Source organism: Cyprinodon variegatus, unplaced genomic scaffold (genome assembly GCF_000732505.1).
Source record: "Cyprinodon variegatus isolate N-32 unplaced genomic scaffold, C_variegatus-1.0 Scaffold818, whole genome shotgun sequence".
In the NCBI taxonomy this organism is placed as follows: Eukaryota; Metazoa; Chordata; class Actinopteri; order Cyprinodontiformes; family Cyprinodontidae; genus Cyprinodon; species Cyprinodon variegatus.
This window is the reverse complement of record NW_015151271.1, coordinates 220,595-238,493: the sequence shown is the minus strand read 5'-3', so window position 1 is coordinate 238,493 and position 17,899 is coordinate 220,595. Positions and strand designations below refer to the sequence as shown.

General features: G+C 37.5%; 1 protein-coding gene across 2 annotated transcripts in view; it reads right to left on the bottom strand.

The window, feature by feature from the left end:
* Positions 1-2,997: 2,997 nt before the first annotated feature.
* Positions 2,998-17,899, bottom strand: part of LOC107098884 (homer protein homolog 1-like) — a 32,914-nt gene continuing 18,012 nt past the window's right edge. For both annotated transcript variants that reach the window (XM_015396759.1, XM_015396758.1), the window contains 5 exons: positions 17,020-17,168; positions 9,034-9,190; positions 8,706-8,816; positions 8,247-8,327; positions 2,998-6,846 (listed from right to left, as the gene is read on the bottom strand). In XM_015396759.1, coding sequence (XP_015252245.1) covers positions 6,655-6,846; positions 8,247-8,327; positions 8,706-8,816; positions 9,034-9,190; positions 17,020-17,168 — 690 coding nt within the window. In that variant the 3' untranslated portion in view covers positions 2,998-6,654. The remainder of the gene's footprint in view (positions 6,847-8,246; positions 8,328-8,705; positions 8,817-9,033; positions 9,191-17,019; positions 17,169-17,899) is intronic.

The window sequence follows — 17,899 nt, the reverse complement described above, 5'->3', positions numbered from 1 at the left end:
AGGATAATCCTGGTCATTTCTGGGCACATTGCTGATGTAATAATTTAATTTTTTGGGGATGTTATTTTTTGATAATAATTTCAGCATAATTAACATTTTCTGGCATCGCTTTCGTGAGTGGGAGGATAATAAAATCAGTACCCTGCCTCTAGATTTTAATTGTTACAGACCTGAATGATAGAAGATTTTCTTACCTGTTCATAAAGTACTTAGTTTTATCCATTAGTCTCTCTTCTGTCAGTGGAGATAACCGGATATGTGTTACTAATGACGCAGCTGAAAAAAGCCCTACTCCTTATTTTATTTTTCCTGGTGAATCAACCTGAAGGAGTTCGACATCTGTTCACCTGTCATAAGACGTTCTTCCACCCTTATCATGTAGCATGTGACAAAAGTTCTTATGCCTGACCCTTAGTTTATTAACCTAAGCTTATCTTAAATCTCACAAGGTTTACTAGTTTTTTTTTTTTTTTTTCCCCATTTCAGTTTTAGAGAAAGTTTCCCACCTGTAACTAACTTTAGCGCAGCTTCTTTATCAGCAGTTTTTGCTATGTCATTCTTTTCTCCATTGTTTACAACCAACTTTTCTTGTGATTACTTTTCTGATGGACTTTTTGCATATGCAGCTCTTTGTCTTAATACCACTTATTCATTTCAGAAAATGTGCAATATGACAATATGGAAATTTAAGTAAAAAGGGATGAATAAATCTGTATGATTGATAATTAGGCTGATTGTCTTAAACAATGAACTTAGCGTTGAGGATGTTTTTGGACCTTATTGAGTGTTTCAAATGTACTTTTTTTTTGCCTTGTTTTGACTTGTCAATTTCATATTTTCACATCTTGTTTTGTATTATTTTACAAGCCGACCCCTGCATTGGAATAAATCATTTAAAGCAGCAGAGATGGCATTGAATCATTTACTGTACCTCATTAAAATAGTCACGCCCCTTGAACTTATTCATATTGATGTTTTACTGCCACATCATTCGATGTATTTCCTTTGGATGCTGTCTGATAGAACAACCCAAAGTAAAGCCTAACTCTGAATGGGAAAGGAAAGGCTACCTGGCTTTCAACATAATCAACTAATTAAAATCAGTCAACTGATAAATACAGTCCATGCAATTTAATTTGTGTATTAATATTTTGTTCTCTGTAGGCCTCTCATTAATGATGTATTTATTTAGATCAAAGTATATTTTTAGGTTAGAGTGGCCCAGTCAAAGTCCAGATCTATATCCCTTTGGGAATCTCTCAGAAGACTTGAAATGCTCTCAACCCAATGGGATTAAGCTTGTGTTTTTAAATGTAAAAGACCAAGAAACATTTTCTTCACTTTCTAATTGTGAGAAGATAGTAGATTCTAACCCCTAGAAAACTCACAACTGTAACTTCAGCAGTAGATGGATCTGGAGTTCTCATGAAAATTGAAAAGCGATCATGTACTTCTCATTTTGGCTTCCCTTTATTGGCCTCCTATTAAACACAGAATAGGGTTTAAAATCGAAGCTCCATCTAAGACGGAGCTTTGATTTTAAGCTCTATTCACAGTTTCAACTTAAATTAATTGCTTCAACTGGTAACAAGTAAATGGATTAAGTTTTCAGCTTATAACCTTAATAGATTAAGTTGGATCAACTTGATTCAATTACTTTTTACCAGTTGAAGCAATATGTTTAAGTTGGAGCAGGATTTTCTTTTTGCAGTGATCAGAGATCTGATTTATGTTTCCAACAGAGCACTTTTATCTCAGTCTTCAGTCTTACTAGTGGTTCCTAGAATTATTAGAAAGTTGAATAGGAGGCAGATTTTTTTGTTATCGGGATCCTGCCCTGTGGGCCCAACTAGCAGTTTTAGTCTGTGGGCAGACAAACTGTCTTCTTTTAAGGCTAGGCTTAAAACTTTTGTTTTAGATAAAGCTAGCTTAAACTGGCTCAGGTTATCCTGAGCTATATCTATTTCAATATTTATGCTGCTATAGGCTTAGACTGCTGGAGGACAGTCTAAGCCTTATTTTGGTATATTCTACGATGCTGTTCTCAAATTTTGCATTATTTGTTAGTTGAATTTATAGCTTAATGTTCTCTCCATTTTAGAGTAGCCTCATCTGGTCTGGTGCTCTGTTTAAATGTGATACCATCTGGGAGGAAGACCAATTATTGAAGATTTCCAGAAGACATCACCATTGAAATTCTCCAGAGCTTTAGACAGGAAAAGAGCAGCTCATTAGACTCTTGTGTGGAAACAAGAAGCGGTTGTTAAAACTTTAATTATAGAAAACGCAGTTGGGCCTGTTTTTAGTGCTTAGTCTTGTTTCTCTCAGTTTTAACTGTGATTATTGGCTTGTACTCTCTTCATCCTTTTGACTTTGGCTTTTAAAACTGCCTCGTGCTCATTTGATTAACAGTTTTGTTTCTAGAGCTAGCTTACCCTTACCTTCTCTAACAGATTACATTCATTACTTCTACATTGTTTGTGTGTCTACTTCTGTCTTCTTGAAGGCCATTCACACTGAGCCTGTTTTTTCTGGAAGTTTCTTACTCTTAAAAGGGAGTTTTTCCTCTCCACAGTCGATGCATGCATACTTGTTCTGAGGGATTGATGTAGTCAAAGACAATGCAAGGGAATGTCTTCTGTTGCTACAGGGAAAAGTACAAAGTCAGCGACTCGATGCCATCGGCTGGGTTCCCTTAGAGCGAGAACAGTGAACCAATCTGTCTGAATGATTTGATTGTCTCTTTAAAGTGCCTTAATGAGTTGTGAATTTATGTTATATAGAATAGCTGAAATGTACTGAACTCTACAAAGAATTGAGTCAGGGGAATTGAACCCAAAAGTACAAACATATCCTTTTCCCTATTATTCACAATTGTGTATTAAATAGTATATATCCAGTTAACAAGAATAAAATTAGGATTTTATTACTTAAAGCAATTTTAATTTTGATTGATAAGTCCAGATTCCAATAAAATTAAACAATAAAATAGTCCTTTAATTTATCTCCACACCAACCGCATAACAGCTTTCATTCAACATTTGTGTCTTTCGATCTGTTTTACCTGCAAACACCCAAATATCACCAATCTAAGAAATCTTTTTAAGCCTGAGGAACCTCTTTAATGTCAGGAATTCAAAATTACTTTAAATAGTCAAAAATATTGCCAGTCTTCTCATACCTCTACAGTAAATACAATGTTGATACCTACACTGAAATACCATAAGTTACAAAAAACAGGAGAATGAAAAGCATTTTATCCACTACTGTACAAAGGCATTCATTAACAATAGCATTGATAGTAAAGTATTTCATCTCTGTCACTCCACTCGACACACACAGCAGACAGAAAATAAGTAACATTCCCTCTTTTACATGAGTCTTATTCCAGTGTATTAACCTGTGTAACTAACTACATAGGGTCATTAAACTACATCATTTGACTGTGCTAATGCTAGATGCAAATCTGTTGGCATATAATGGGATTTACAGCAGTGTAATAACAGTGCAAACAGGGCACTTAGTTATAAGACCAGCAGCACCTTGTGAAGATACAGCTCTGTAGAAATTTGAAGGAAGAAAATTAAAGTTTTTGCCGGCATTACATTGGCTTTTATACAGTAAGAGTATAAAACTTGTATCACTGCATTATTACATGGTGTTATAAATCCTCCAATGTGCAGCAAAAAGCTTCCACCCATCAGTTAATACACAACAATAAGCCACTGCAGGGTGTTACTGCATTTTGATTTGTCCATCCATTCATTTACAATGCCAGCAAGAATAAGAAAGTTGTGTTGTACAGTTTTATATTCATCTTAGCAGTATTGTATCTTCACTTAAAAAAAACAAAGAAAAGAAACTGAGAACGGCTTAATATTGACCTGTGAGGAGTGACAATCAGTGGCCAGTTTCACTGAGGGTGGAGATTTACAGACATGAGGATGACGCTCTGTAAGCCCTTCGGTTTGCACTACTCGGACCACATAGGGCTGCCACACAGTAATGCGGTCACTAGTACACGTTCTGTTGGAAACGGGGTATCAGCTGAAATGTATCTGATCTTTCAGGACAACGAGTCCGCTGAGTAGAGAACCTGATAGAGATGGACAGGGGGATTGTACAGAGCCTGTCTTATATTGCTCAGTGTGTGTGTGTGTGTGTGTGTGTGTGTGTGTGTGTATATAAGGGTGTGTGTAGGCCTCTCTACCAGCATAAATGTGCCCAAGTTCATATTCATCTCAATAAATTAAAATATCACAAAATCATAACTTAATTTGATTGATCACATATTGAAACTCAGATTTGTTACACAGATTTTTTCAATTTTGATGATTATGGTTTGCAGTTAATTACATTTTTTGTGCTTTTTTTTAACATGTAAATAAAAAAAATTAAATGCAGAAATATGATTAAACCTACCGCATCATAAGAAAAACTAGGTGTCACAGAGCCAGGTGTCAGCAGGTGTAAGCCACCAAAGATTTTTTTTTTCTAAGGAAGCTGTCTATTTAAAGCACTGAATCCAAATACATTGAAGAAAAATTAAGTGCAATGAAAACATAAAAAAAACACAAAAAAAAAACACATATTGTATTACAAATTGAAGCTTGACACTATAGGTCAGAAGATCTCACCTACTGTATTTGCTATCAGTTAGTAGCCATGTTGGATTCTGAACTAAAGTTAAACCTGGAAGCGGAAACTTTCCCTTAAATCTTCAGCTTGGAGGCCATATCAGATACATATCAGGACGTGCTAAGAAAATTCAACCTGCAAAAACAACACAATATTAGAAACTGAGATAAGCACAACCTTAGATAAAATAGGATTAAAAGCAGCTTTTCAGCAGTACAGAGATTTATAAAGTATAGATTGCCACTGAAGTCAGGGCAAGCAGATATATCTACATATGCTAAATCTCTCACTCCACGCTTTAAACAACTTCTAAACCAGAGACAAAATCAGAGGCATATTAAATGAGCTATCAAAATAAAAGTGCCAGGACTGTTACTCAGTGGTCCAAAGCCGATCTTTAGGATGAAATATTTTTGCTTTCCTTTTGGAAATATGTCCCTATGATAGATTCAGTTGTAATATAATTATTGCAAAGACTTTATTAGTTTTGTTTTACCCTAAATGTTCTTAACATCTTATTTTTCTATGTTATAAAATTTCCTATCCATGCCCTGTGCTCAAGCATCTTGATCATTAAAGATACAGATAGCCTTCTGCAGGAAGTAAGCATCAAAGAAATTAAATATGTGTCAAACTTTCATACAAAGGCGTTGTGTTTTAAAATACATTTTGACGTACAGTATAATGCAGGTTTTACAGTCTTGCTTAATAACCAAAATATCACTAAGTTTATTTAGCCAGCAAACCCAACTGAGAGTCGATGGTGTATTTTAAATTCAGACCAAAACAAGGGAGACAGGATATGAAAGCTACAGGGTGTTTAATCACAACATTTCTGTCTTCATTATTTTCTTAGTATTATGTAGTATTTAAATTTTCTTAAGTCCAATATTTTTTTGGGGTTGTGTTTTCTGTAAGCCATCAAAAATGACATGAGGAAAGATTTAAATCTGTAATTAATGTTATTAATAAGAATTTTGTCTTTTTTTAGTATTTGTAATCCTGAAAAAAAACTAATATCTCTGATATTATAATTTATTGAGATGCACCTTAATGATAACACACATCATGTCAAGCCTCATTCAGGACACACACGCCACACTGAGTATGGCAGGAAGACAGGTCAGGTTTACTGCGATGGTGGAAGCTGTCTGGATACACGTGTCTCATTTAAGATGTAGTACCAAAACAATTTAGTGTTGCATGAAAATTGCCTTCTGGAAGATTGATTGCTTTTCCGTCATAGGATTCTGTAATATCGTAGGGGACACACTTTCATTTCTACTAAAAGAAAATAGATAGATATCAGACTCCATTTCCCAGCATCCTTGTGAATTCAGGCTGGGGATGTGCAGCAATGCCAAAGCAGTTACCCAGTTACATTCCTCTGGCAGCCCGGGCTCAAACGCGGGTTCTTCTGTTCAAAACTTCTCTGTACAGTAAGTCACTTTGGATCAAAGCATCTGCTTGTTAGAGGACAATATTTTGGGGGGAATTGGCAGCTTTGGCGCAGTTCTTTAGGTCTTAACGGCAATTATTTCCACATGACTTTTAACATTTGCCACTGGATGGGCGGTTTAGAGCGGAATAATGTGCAATGTGTGTGTTGAGTAAATGCTGCACACTATGGTGCAGTTCTCCCATTCAGACAGCAGATGGCGCTGAGGCACAGTTTTTTTTGTGTTTGTTTTAATGTGTGGCATCTCTACAAATAAGCTTGACCAGTTTGACCAAGGGTACAACAGCCAATCAGAAAGCAAGCTGAGGTAGTCCCTGCATCGTGTTCAACTACAGGAGTGCTTGCAGTAGGTAGAAACCTGATGCCCTCAAGGTAAAAATTAGGGACCCACTGCCCCTTGTGTTTAAACTGTAAGTGGGGGCAGTGCAGTGTCTCAGATTTATGTAGGTGAGGGGTACACAAGAAGAAAAAGTATGGAAGGTGGGATTGGTCTGTGTGCTGGGGCTGTAAATAAATCATCATATGGCTCTGTCTGCGGAGGGTGAGACCTTCTGTCTCTAGCTGGCTTCCTCTATGAGACGAGCCAAGGTGTCTCTGAGCTCCGTCAGCTCAAAGATCTTGCCGTCGAGAAGTTCCAGCAGCGTCCGCAGGCTCTTTCTGAAATTTTCCTGCTCTTCCTGGTTCTCCTCCAGTCGCTGCTCTGCTCCCGCTAGCTGCTCCTCCAGCACCCGACTGCGCAGCTCCGTCTCCTGTAGAGGGAGCCTCAAAGTTATGAGTGTGTTTATGCTATAGGAACAGGGGTAGCTGGGTGTTTGTTTTTTAATCACACAGCAAATTTTGTTACTGAGATTATATGTGATGGACCAACACAAAATGAGACACAAGAGGAAGGAAATGGAGCAAGATTTTTCTTATTTGTTACAAATATAAACTCAAACAAATGGCTTTCACTTTTATAAAACCCTAATTCTGATAACATTAAATACACTCAATTACAGTTTAAGAGGGTTCAGTTCCACTGAGTAATACTTGGTAAAACCATGCAATTCAAATTACAACTGCATGAATTTTCAAGACCATTCCAAGACATGACAAACGTGGCCCTGACTGGGTCTCTGCACTTTCCCAAGCTATTCAAAGCCTCTAACAGGTTTCCTATTAAGACTTTATCTGAATCTGACCTGAAGAAAGCCATTCCTAAATATGAAGCTGCTCCCATCATATTTCACACTAGGGATGGGTCAGGACTGGCTATGCTGTTTTTTGTATAAGGCATCTCTTTAGTGCACTCTTCTTTAGACGGTGCTCCCGAGAACAGAGCGCTTCTTTATCAGCTTGCTGGGTTTCTTTAAGTCATTTGCTCAGATGCTGTTACCCCAGCAGAAGAGTCAACACTCTAAAAATCAGAGTTAAAGGACATATGCAACATCTTGCTGCAAACACTGAAGGACCAAAGTCTGCTCTGCCCCCTCTTGCAAATGGCTTCACTGTTGCACCTCAAGTCCAATCCAGATAAACACAGAGGTAGATATACTCTGCCACTTCTTCCACGATGTAATAATGATTGATGTTTGTTTCTCATGAAATCTTCAAACATGTATTTTGTTTTGTTCATATTCATGAAGAGATTATTGTCCTTCCACTGTGCTAGAGATGCTTCATTAACTCTCTAGAGTCAGAGCATCGTCAGTCGCTGACAGACCTAAGGCCCAGGGGTGGATTTAGGAAATTTGGGGCCCTAGGCAAAGACAGGTAGGGGGCCGTCTGAATTGAGAGGAAAACACCTAAAACAGACACATTATAGATACAGAAATTTTAATAGGATAGACATTCATTTTTTTGTTCTACGTTTTGTCCCTCTCTTCATGTCCTATTTTCTTGTTGTTTTGCTCTCTATGTTTTGTATGAGACAAACTTAATATTATAATATAAGCGTTCTGATGGCATTTTAGTGAAAGGATTTTTTATCAAAAACATAATGTGCACCAATAAGGAATAGTTGTATCCACCATACATGTAAACAGAGTTTTATGTGGTCCCCAGGAACTTGGGGCCCTAGGCAACTGCCTAGTATTACCCCCCCCTTTCTAATGCTGACAAATTTCAGCATTAGAAATTATTTTGAAAGGTAGAAGAACGACAGCTTTACCTCAAGCTTCTGAGTCAGAGTGTCTTTCTGCTCCATCAGGTCATTCATGTTTTCCAGTTCTTCTTTCAGCTTCTCCATTTCCTGAAGGATGACAGACAGTTTTATGGTTGTATAAGGTAACAGAAGGCGAGCGCTGCAATACTTCCACTGCAAAAAAATGCAAATCTAAGTAATTTTTTACTTAAATTAAGTGCATTTTTCTTAAATTGAGCAGGTAAGTGAGACACTTTGCCAGTTGAATAAGACAATTTACATATAAAATAAGAATAAAACACCTGAAGTCTCTTATTTCAAGTTCATATTATCTTATCTTATTTCAAGGGTAAATATGCTCATTCCATCGGCAGATTGTTTTATTTTCCTGCTCAAATTAATGGTAAATACAATTGTTTTAAGAAACTTTTAGTCATTTTCCAATTTTCTTTTTAGATATTTCCCTCCTTTACTCTCCAAACAAACCTCTTCTTTATCCCGCAGCGCATTCTCTAGCTCCTCTATGGTTTGGTTGAGCTCAGTCTTTTGGGATTTGATCACTGGGGTTTGGTTGCTTTGGCACTCAAGCTCTGTCACCTGCAGAAACATGACATATATCTTGATTTAGTCACAAAGCTCCTGATCTGAGCCTGTCTCCCAGTCTGCCTTTTATTTACTCTCCCATCCACTCATCTGTTTCTTTCATTCATCCTCGCTTCACAGCGTCCCTTGCAAATGAGTGCTCCCATTTGATCAGAAATGATTTAATCACACATGAAAACAAACAAGCTCTCCTTGCGCTCCCTTTGCTCACCCGTTTGTGTAGTCTCTCTGCTTCCTCTTGATAGGCAGCCAGTTGCTGTTTCCACTGTTTGACGTTGGCCGTGGATTCCAGCAGAGCCGCAGTTAGCTTGGCGTTGTTCCCCTTCAGCGCCTCCAGCTCAGCCTCCCAGTGTTTTGTCATGGCCGGGCTGAAGAACACAGACATGTACAGTTTGTGTGTTTTTAAAATGGACAACATTTGGGAGCCTGTGGATGTAAGCAAAGCATTGCAGGTGATAAACGGCTGCACAGCCATAGACACAATATGCTTAGTCTATTCTTTAGGTCCATTAATAAAAAAATTCTTGTGGGCAAAAGTTATTTGCAGCAGCATTCCGATCATAAAGGCACTTTAAAGCTGTTAACAAACCAAACTTTAAGTCAGATAGGATGAATCTTTTGGTAACTTGTTACTTTTGGTAACTAAATGCAAAATTTTCCCCTGGACCTCACGAGTGGTGTGATGTTATTTTGCTAGATGTTTTGGAGTCTCCTTCTTTTCATAGACAAACTGATCATTGATCATGATAATTTCAGGCAAGTAAATATAACGTACGTCTAGTTAAATACCCCAGTATGGTGCAGTCTAGTGTTAAATTTGATCTCAATGCTTATTGTATTACAGTAATATGTCTAGTAGGCATGGGAAGAACATCACATGTTACTTTATTTAATATACAGATGATTATAAAGGAATTATATATGAACAGCTGCATGGTCAAAATGATTAGAAATGTTGCCGTACAAAATAAAAACTAGGCCAAAAGGTAGAAAAAAGCAAAGTATACCAAAAAGACTGAATCTCACATAATTTGACATAATGCAAATGATCTGTCCAAACCGAATCCATATCTCTATATATTATGGTATAATCTCACCCAGAACAACTGAGCAGAAAAGAAGTCCATCATTAAAGTATATTCAGTAGCAGTGAGAAGAATCTCTGGTAAAGAGTTGATTAATTAATAGAAATTTACTATTACTGGCACATGTGAATACAATAATTTTAACTACAGCAATTTAATTCAATAGTACTATTATCTCATTAGTTGTTTACATCTTTCCTCTTTCCAAGGCTGGAAAAATTTGACTTTAGAGATTTTTTAGAATAGGAAATTAAAGAAAACCCACCATAAGGTGTGCTGTAAGGAAAGGACTACAAGAAAATATCTATTTGATTCCAAAAAAAATGAAAAACAATGCACTGGACTTGGTTTCCGAGTTTGAAGACATTTCTCTTCCCATCCAGGAAGCTTTTTCAATTCAGAATATCAGGAATAGCTTTGAGTTCAAGGTTTTATACACTAGCCGAACAAAGCCTTGTTTTTGTTTTGAAAACATTTTGGCCTCTTTTGTTAGACTGCAATACCCCATACCCATCTAAGTGTCTGAAAGGTTGGTCGTTAAAGGGGATTGTCAGACTGTCTGAATAGACAGACGAACAGGACTTTGTTGGGCTACTGTATAAAACCACAAACTCAACGCTATTCCTGACATTTTGAATTGAAAAAGCTTCCTGGAGTATGCTGAGGATGAAGCACCTATGATTCAGTTCCCGATGAAGCGGAAGAAGAGAGTACGAGTGTATTTTTAAAACCAGCAAAAACTTTCCTCTTGAAGATTATTGCTCATAAAGCAAAAATAAATAACTAGGGTTGAAACAATGGCTAAGATTAATCATGACTGATCGACTATTGAAATAATCGTAAACTAATTTAGTAATTGATGAATCGTTAACTAGAGTGTAGAGACTCTAAAACAAGCCTATAGCTGACAGAGCAGCCCACTTTGAGCAGTAATTATACCAAGATTATAGAAAGTTATGTACATTTTTTTCCATCTAAGATAATAAAAATGTCTTTGTCTGTCAATATTCTCTATCCAGGACTCAGGAAAAGTTTTAGTTTCACCTGGTGTGATTTTGTAAAAATGTTCTTTAAGGAACGTTTTGCTATTGGATTATTAACCGAAAAAATTATCAAGAGATAAATTGATGTGCAAAATAATCATTAGTTGCAGCCCTAAATATAACACTAGTCCAATTTCTTCCAAACGTATTTAAATCAATGCAGATTTTGAATTTTAATGGCAGAGTAAAATTTTCTCATAAATGACTGCTCTTTCCAGGAGAAACTACAAAGCACAAAGTTTTTAAAGTAATCCATGACTGACTGTAGTATGAAAAGAAAAAACAGACTCCAAGACAGATGGAGGCGGCTATAATCTCAGTTACGCTCCATTCTTTCCCTCACACACACACTCCCTCACTGTATATCCTCACACACTGCAGCAGCCCTCCTTTGAGCCACAACACTTACTCTGCGAGGTGTGAAAGATGGAGAAAACCCTGATATAATTCCCTCTGAACTCCTACAGCTCGCCTTCAGTCCTTATGCAACATCCACCCCCCTCTGCAAGCGTGTCTGCATGTGTGACGCATACAGGGAGACGACACCTCATCCTACACATGCACATACAAAACTGACACTCAGCCGTACGTACACACGCACTACAGCTCGCTCACACGGACGCTGCGGCGCTGTCACTGCTCCCGCCAATGTATAAACCTCACACAGCAGCTCGGAGAGGCAGAGAGCAGGCAAGACGTCAAGATGTGGAGATGGAGACAGACGGAGGGAGCAGAGATGAAGGATAAGATGCTGAGATGCTTTAATAGAGTCTGAAAAGGTTTTTAGGCTGGTGGTGGGTGGGTTGGGGGGGTCACCTGAGACCAGTTCTGGCTGAAGACTGAGACACATGGTGGGTAAGTTGGAAGCTGCTATGCTATTGATTTACTGAGTGAAAATGGATCCATTTATTATTAGAGAGACAATCAATGTTATTGTCAGTTTTTCTCTATAGCAAAACTTGCCGTTAAACAGGTTGCATGTTATTTGTCTTTCTGCTTTTGTACAACTTTTTAAATGAATAAAACCATTTTATAGCCTTTATGTTTTCAAAGTTTCTGTATCAATTTGTTATTTCTTCAAATGTACATTTCACTTTTCAAAAAAGTTATGCTTTATGCCTTTTCTCACTTCTGAATGTATTTTTTGCCTGCTTGTACGTATATTACCAGTATATCATAAGCTTTTAATAAACAATTAACCCTCTGTTTTGTGTTTTACTGCATAAAAACATCTAAGAGGTTGTAATTCCTCTCACTCCTAATGAAATGATGAAGAAAAAAGCGTAGCCTATTCTGTAGCGCTCCCAAGTGTCCTGACAACTGCTGGCAATCAGGTAGGTCTTCCCTCCCCACACAGCAATTCAAGAAAAAGAAAAAAAAAAAAGGAAAAACAACGAGACACAGCAGTTGCCATGGCAGCAGCGGAGGAATGGAGGAGACGTCGCAGCGGTCTCCTTCTCTCAAACCCACAGCCTGACGCCTACATCCTCCAACACAAGAGGACCATTCAAATACAACCAAGGAAGTCCGAAAACCAAAGGTCCTATGATATCAATAAAACCATTCAAAACTACTCCAGTGAAGATTTGCCAAACACGCCTACATCCTGATTTAAGAAACTCGTCTTCCATCCACTCTTTCCTCATCTTTTTCCAGACGCCCACACATACCTGCCCACACAGTGCACTGTGCATCCTACAGAGACAGGCAAAAATCCAACTCTAGATGTGCTTAAACTACTCAAGAGGTCCGGATCACACACACAAGAAAATGATACTAATACAGCAAACACCTGCATCTTTGCCATATAAAGGCATACATTCAAAACACAATCCATACATGTTTGAACACTAGAACCACACGTGATGAACCTTTTTCATGTTCTGGTGAATGTGGGACGATGTGAGTCAGAGACATAAAAAAGCAGTATGTCTTGATAGTTCTTACATTCACTTTAGCTACATATTTGAGAAAATGTGAGTGAGGTTCGCTCGTTACGTGCACACTTGCAGAGTCGACCTCATCTCCCACGCATGCAGCATTTATAGAAACAGCAGCAAGGCTGCAGCAGGCAGTGGGTGTCCTCTCCACATATCCCTCTCTCTCACTGCACTGATCTGTGCAGCCTCATGTAATAGTAGGGTACTCCTAACTCCTTCAACAATACCCATAAATCTGATCTCTGAATGTTGATGATTTCTTACAGTTACAGTCAGGGCTTTACGTAGTCTCACTGCGGGTGTGAGTGTCATGCTGTTTGGACTCTAATGATGCATTTAAAGCATTCCTTATCAACAGTGTAAGAGGAGATAGAGCAAACAACTACAATCAGTTTCAAAAACCAGAATTTGCCATTTTTCTTTCATTCCCACAAGGTCACAGTTATACATACAGGCTCAAATATATACATACAGCCTCATACTGTAAAAACATGTCCCTTAGCGAGTTATAGGAACACCACAGGATTTGTTGTGGCATTGAAAAGCTTCTACCACAGTTCTGGCTGGATATTTGACCACTTATCTTTCTAGAGCTGGTAAATTTCAATGTTTTGGCTCTCTGCCTCAAATTCAAACTATATACATAATCCACACATCTTAAACAGAGTTGAGTTTTGTCTACCGGGAATGCCCTTCTAATATCTCACTCATTCTTGATTTATCAGTTTCACAGCTCAGATTGTTTAGCATTAGTGTTTTTGGGAACTCTAAGCTGTGAATATGGTTAAACCATCTGATCCAAACTACCAAGAAATTGATTAAAATCTAACGGAAAACCCCAGAAACCAACAGGGCTAGACCTGGAAACAACACAATCGTCATCATCTACTCTGTAGAGGGTTTCATATCAATGTGGACTGAGAGGCCGCTGACCATGTAACAAAAACATTTTCCTTGTGGAGAAAAAAACTTTATTGAGACAAAACTGAGATATTTGGCAACAATAACAATTATGTTTAAGGTATTTATGAATGAAGGTGAGGTTTTGGAAAGCATAGTGTTGGCAGCATCATGCTGAGAGCTGAAGAAGTATTGTTGCCAAATCTTAATTTTAGTCTAAAATAAAGAGGTTGATGACTTAACCCTGACCATAACTGGATATTTCAGCAGCACTATGATTTTAAACAACCATCAAAATTTGTATTGGAGTTGGTACTTTTCTGGAAAGGCCCAAACCCATCAAACTCAAAGTGTTTGGGCTTTGATAAAAAGTCTTCCTTATTCCCGAAAACTGAACAATTTTGATCAAATCTGCTTTCCTGCCTAGATTAATGGTCACACATCCAGCCAGCATTATGGATATAGCTTGATCAGTGATAATAAAGGGGAATTCACCAGTAGGAGTTTATTTATATAAACCATTATGATCAAATTTGACCTTGTGTAGTTAAAATAAAATCCCACAAATAAAATCCAAACTTTTTCGACAAATTATTTAATGTACAATCCTCCTATAGTGAAAAAAGGAAATGGTTCAAATGCATCATTTAGGACCTTAAATTGATGATATTCATGCCCGTAAGGAGTGTATGTAAACCTCTGACCAGAGCTGTATTTAAAAACACACTAAACTTCTTCACTCAAACACCAGAACAATCATCTTTTAAGTCAAGAATTGACATCTTTAATTAAAAGGAATCTCAGCTACAGATAACAACAGAAGTGGCACAAGTTACAGATATTTCACAAAGGGAAAAGCCCATGTACATTTCACTACAAAAGAAGACTTTACACTTTTGAAAAACTTAAACTCAGCTCCTCTCTCTCTATCTTTCCGTCTCTCTCCACTTTATTTACTTCAGCGATGCACTGTGTGCTGATGCTGGACATTTAGGTATCGGTGACTCATGTACAGACTTTATACAAAGCACGATCCTCTCTGACACACACGGTATGTGTGTGTGTGTGTGTTGCTCTTTCCATTCCTCCCACTACCCACATCATGTTATATAACTCTTACATAAACAATTCATCGACACATTTTTGGCGCCGAACCTCACAGCCGTACCTTTTGGAGCCATTTTACACAACAAAGTCTGTGATGTCTTACAGAGACAGGGACACATCAGCGAAGGTTTTTGTTGTTTTTTTTCTTCCAAAAAAGAAAAAAAAAAATAATCACATTTTAGATTTCGGTTTGTTAAGAGGACACAAAGAGGAATGTGTACAGCAGTAACTGTGCATGCATAGGTGTCCCACCAACACCCACTCGGATAAAAAATATTTGCATTTTATTTTATTGCACTGCAGTAGGCATACATATATGCATGCACAGCCTTACGCCTTGACATTTTGTCACAGTTTGTCACATTAGAATCAATATTATCAATGCTATAGACCAACAAAAGACGGGCACATAAATGTGAAGTGGAAATTTGACAACTTATTTCTACTAAAAGCTTGAAAACCTTTATATGCAAATGTTTTCAGCTGGCACAATCAATAAGATACCCCTGAAAAAGTTCAACTGCCAACATTTTTCTTCAGAGATCACCTTATTAGGACACTGCATTAATTATTTCATAGGATTACAAAACTTTTCAATAAACGGTCATCCAACTAAACTAAGAGACCTGATAAGGGGAGCACAGGATGGCCTATTGTAACTCTGGAGGAGCTGCAGAGATGCTGTTCATTGGAACACATTCAGTTCTGCAATTCACAAATCTGGCTTTCGAAAAGAAAGTTTGCCAGAAGGTAGAAGTTGTTGTAAGAAGAGTGTAAAAAGTTCTTGTTTGTTTTTTTGTAACAAGTCAAGTAAGCGACACAGTGAACATCTGAAAAAACGGTGCATTGGTCAGATGAGTCCAAATCTGAACCTTTTGCTAACAAGAAAAAGGTAAGTTTAGTGGAAAACCAACAACACATCACTCTAAATGCCTGTTATTATACTGTAGGATACTTCAGCAGGGACACGGAGCTAATTAAGGTTAATGCAAAGATGGATGTGACTGAACAGGGCAGTGCTGCAACTTATTTAGAGCTTAAAGTAATGCACACTAAAGCAGAGTCCAGCAGGATGGGAACACCAAACATACATCCAGAGCTATAAAGGAACAGTTTAGATAAAGAATTCAACATGCAAGACTAACTACAATTTATAATTGGCAGCAAGACTTAAAGAAGTTAGGTAACCTGTTGTCAAAATAAAATGGGTGAAAATCTCAGTCCCTACATGTTCTAAGCTGCAGATAGTCCAATTGCAGCAAATGTTTTTTTAAATGTTCTGGAATACAAACTGCACACCACACTTTTGACATTTTTATTCAGAAAAACTTTAAAAACCATACCTAATTTTCCTTCCACTTGACATTGTGATGGTTTGCTACAAAAAGTCTTCATAAAACACATTGAAGCCTGTTGTTGTAACTAGATAAAATATGAAACAGGTTCAAGGGCACATACTACATTTACAACCCTCTGAAACTAGAAATATGTATGAGGGTTCCTACAGAGCATGCTCAGTGTGGAAAAGAAAAAAAAGTGGATACTGGTTCATCAGTCCTGAGTAACAATCTATGTTACATGTCTTGCTGGTTTGAACAATTGAACAGACTTTAAATGCTTTAATTCCAGTAAAAAAAAAGTTTTTTTTCCAATCGCTTCTCACAGGATGTTCAGTATTTTATTATTCCTTCTAATTAGTAAATATTCAGTGCATCACATTTTTAAAAACAACCCCCACCCATCTGCAAACCTGGAGCCAGGCTCTTATTTTAACCAAACATTACATCTAAAAATGTTGTGTTTTTTTGTTTAGAGAAGTCACGGTGTCGCAGCAGTCAGGACTATCAGAAAGAGCAGACCCGACAAGTCTTAAGCTGCTCCCTAAAGAGGAAAAACACGAGAAAGCAGCGGTGAATAAAGGGAGTTCACTCTTCTGTGCCCACAAGGAACGGATATAAAGGTGAACGCAGACACAAAGAGAGACAGAGAGGGAAGAGTAGCTTGCACATCTGTACCGCAGATGACAGACAAGCAGGCAAAAACTCACATCCATCATTGCTTGGGTGAAGTAATTAAAGTGATCCTGGGTTAATCGTTTGGCGGTGAACAATGTGGGATATACCTGTGTGCAAAAGCTAGAGCGCTCTGCGCTGGCTCCGGACGGCTCTCTGAGTTGGGGGTGGTGTCACAGATCTCATCCGTGCCGTTGATGTTTTCCATGGGGGGAGTCAAAGGGGTCAGAGGGGAGGACAGCTCACCCGCCGGAGACTCCTGCAGGTAAGAGAACGTTTTACATTACTATCGGCATGAATCTATGAAGACAGCAACGATAACTGCATGATTTCATCTTTGTGCTAAGAAATAATTTGTTAAAACAAGAAAACCCGTCATTTATATTGTCATATTTAGGCAACAATGCATCTTAAGGACAAAATTTCTATTTTTTAGAAATTACCCTTTAGCTTTAAGGAAATGTTTTTTTAAGACAGCTAAAAATTAAGTACTGAATTGAATATTATCCTTCCAACTGATTAACTCGTTTCAAAGAAGACCAACTAACTAAAGCAAAAATAAAATAAAAAAATAATCATAGAATGGGGAAACAAAAAAACATTAATGAATTTACACAATAATTAGATAACTTTGAATGAGTCATTTATGCTAATTTGAAATAATAAATATAAAATCAGATATACATTGTGTAAATGAGTATAATGGTGTTGAAACAGTTGTGGCAAGCCGTTTTAACATAAATTCGGTTGTAACGCCTTTACATTCAAGATATCTCAAATTGTTTTATGACTAGACGTTTTAGAGATTTAAGATATGTCTAATTATATTTTGACTAGTCAAAATACCTATTTGGGATATATCTCTAATTACATTCTGACAAGTCAAAATGACGTCAGATTTACCATTAACTTGTATGGAGACGTCAATTTAAGATATCTAGAATTAATTACTGACTATCTGAAATACACATTTCAGATATCTACGATTAA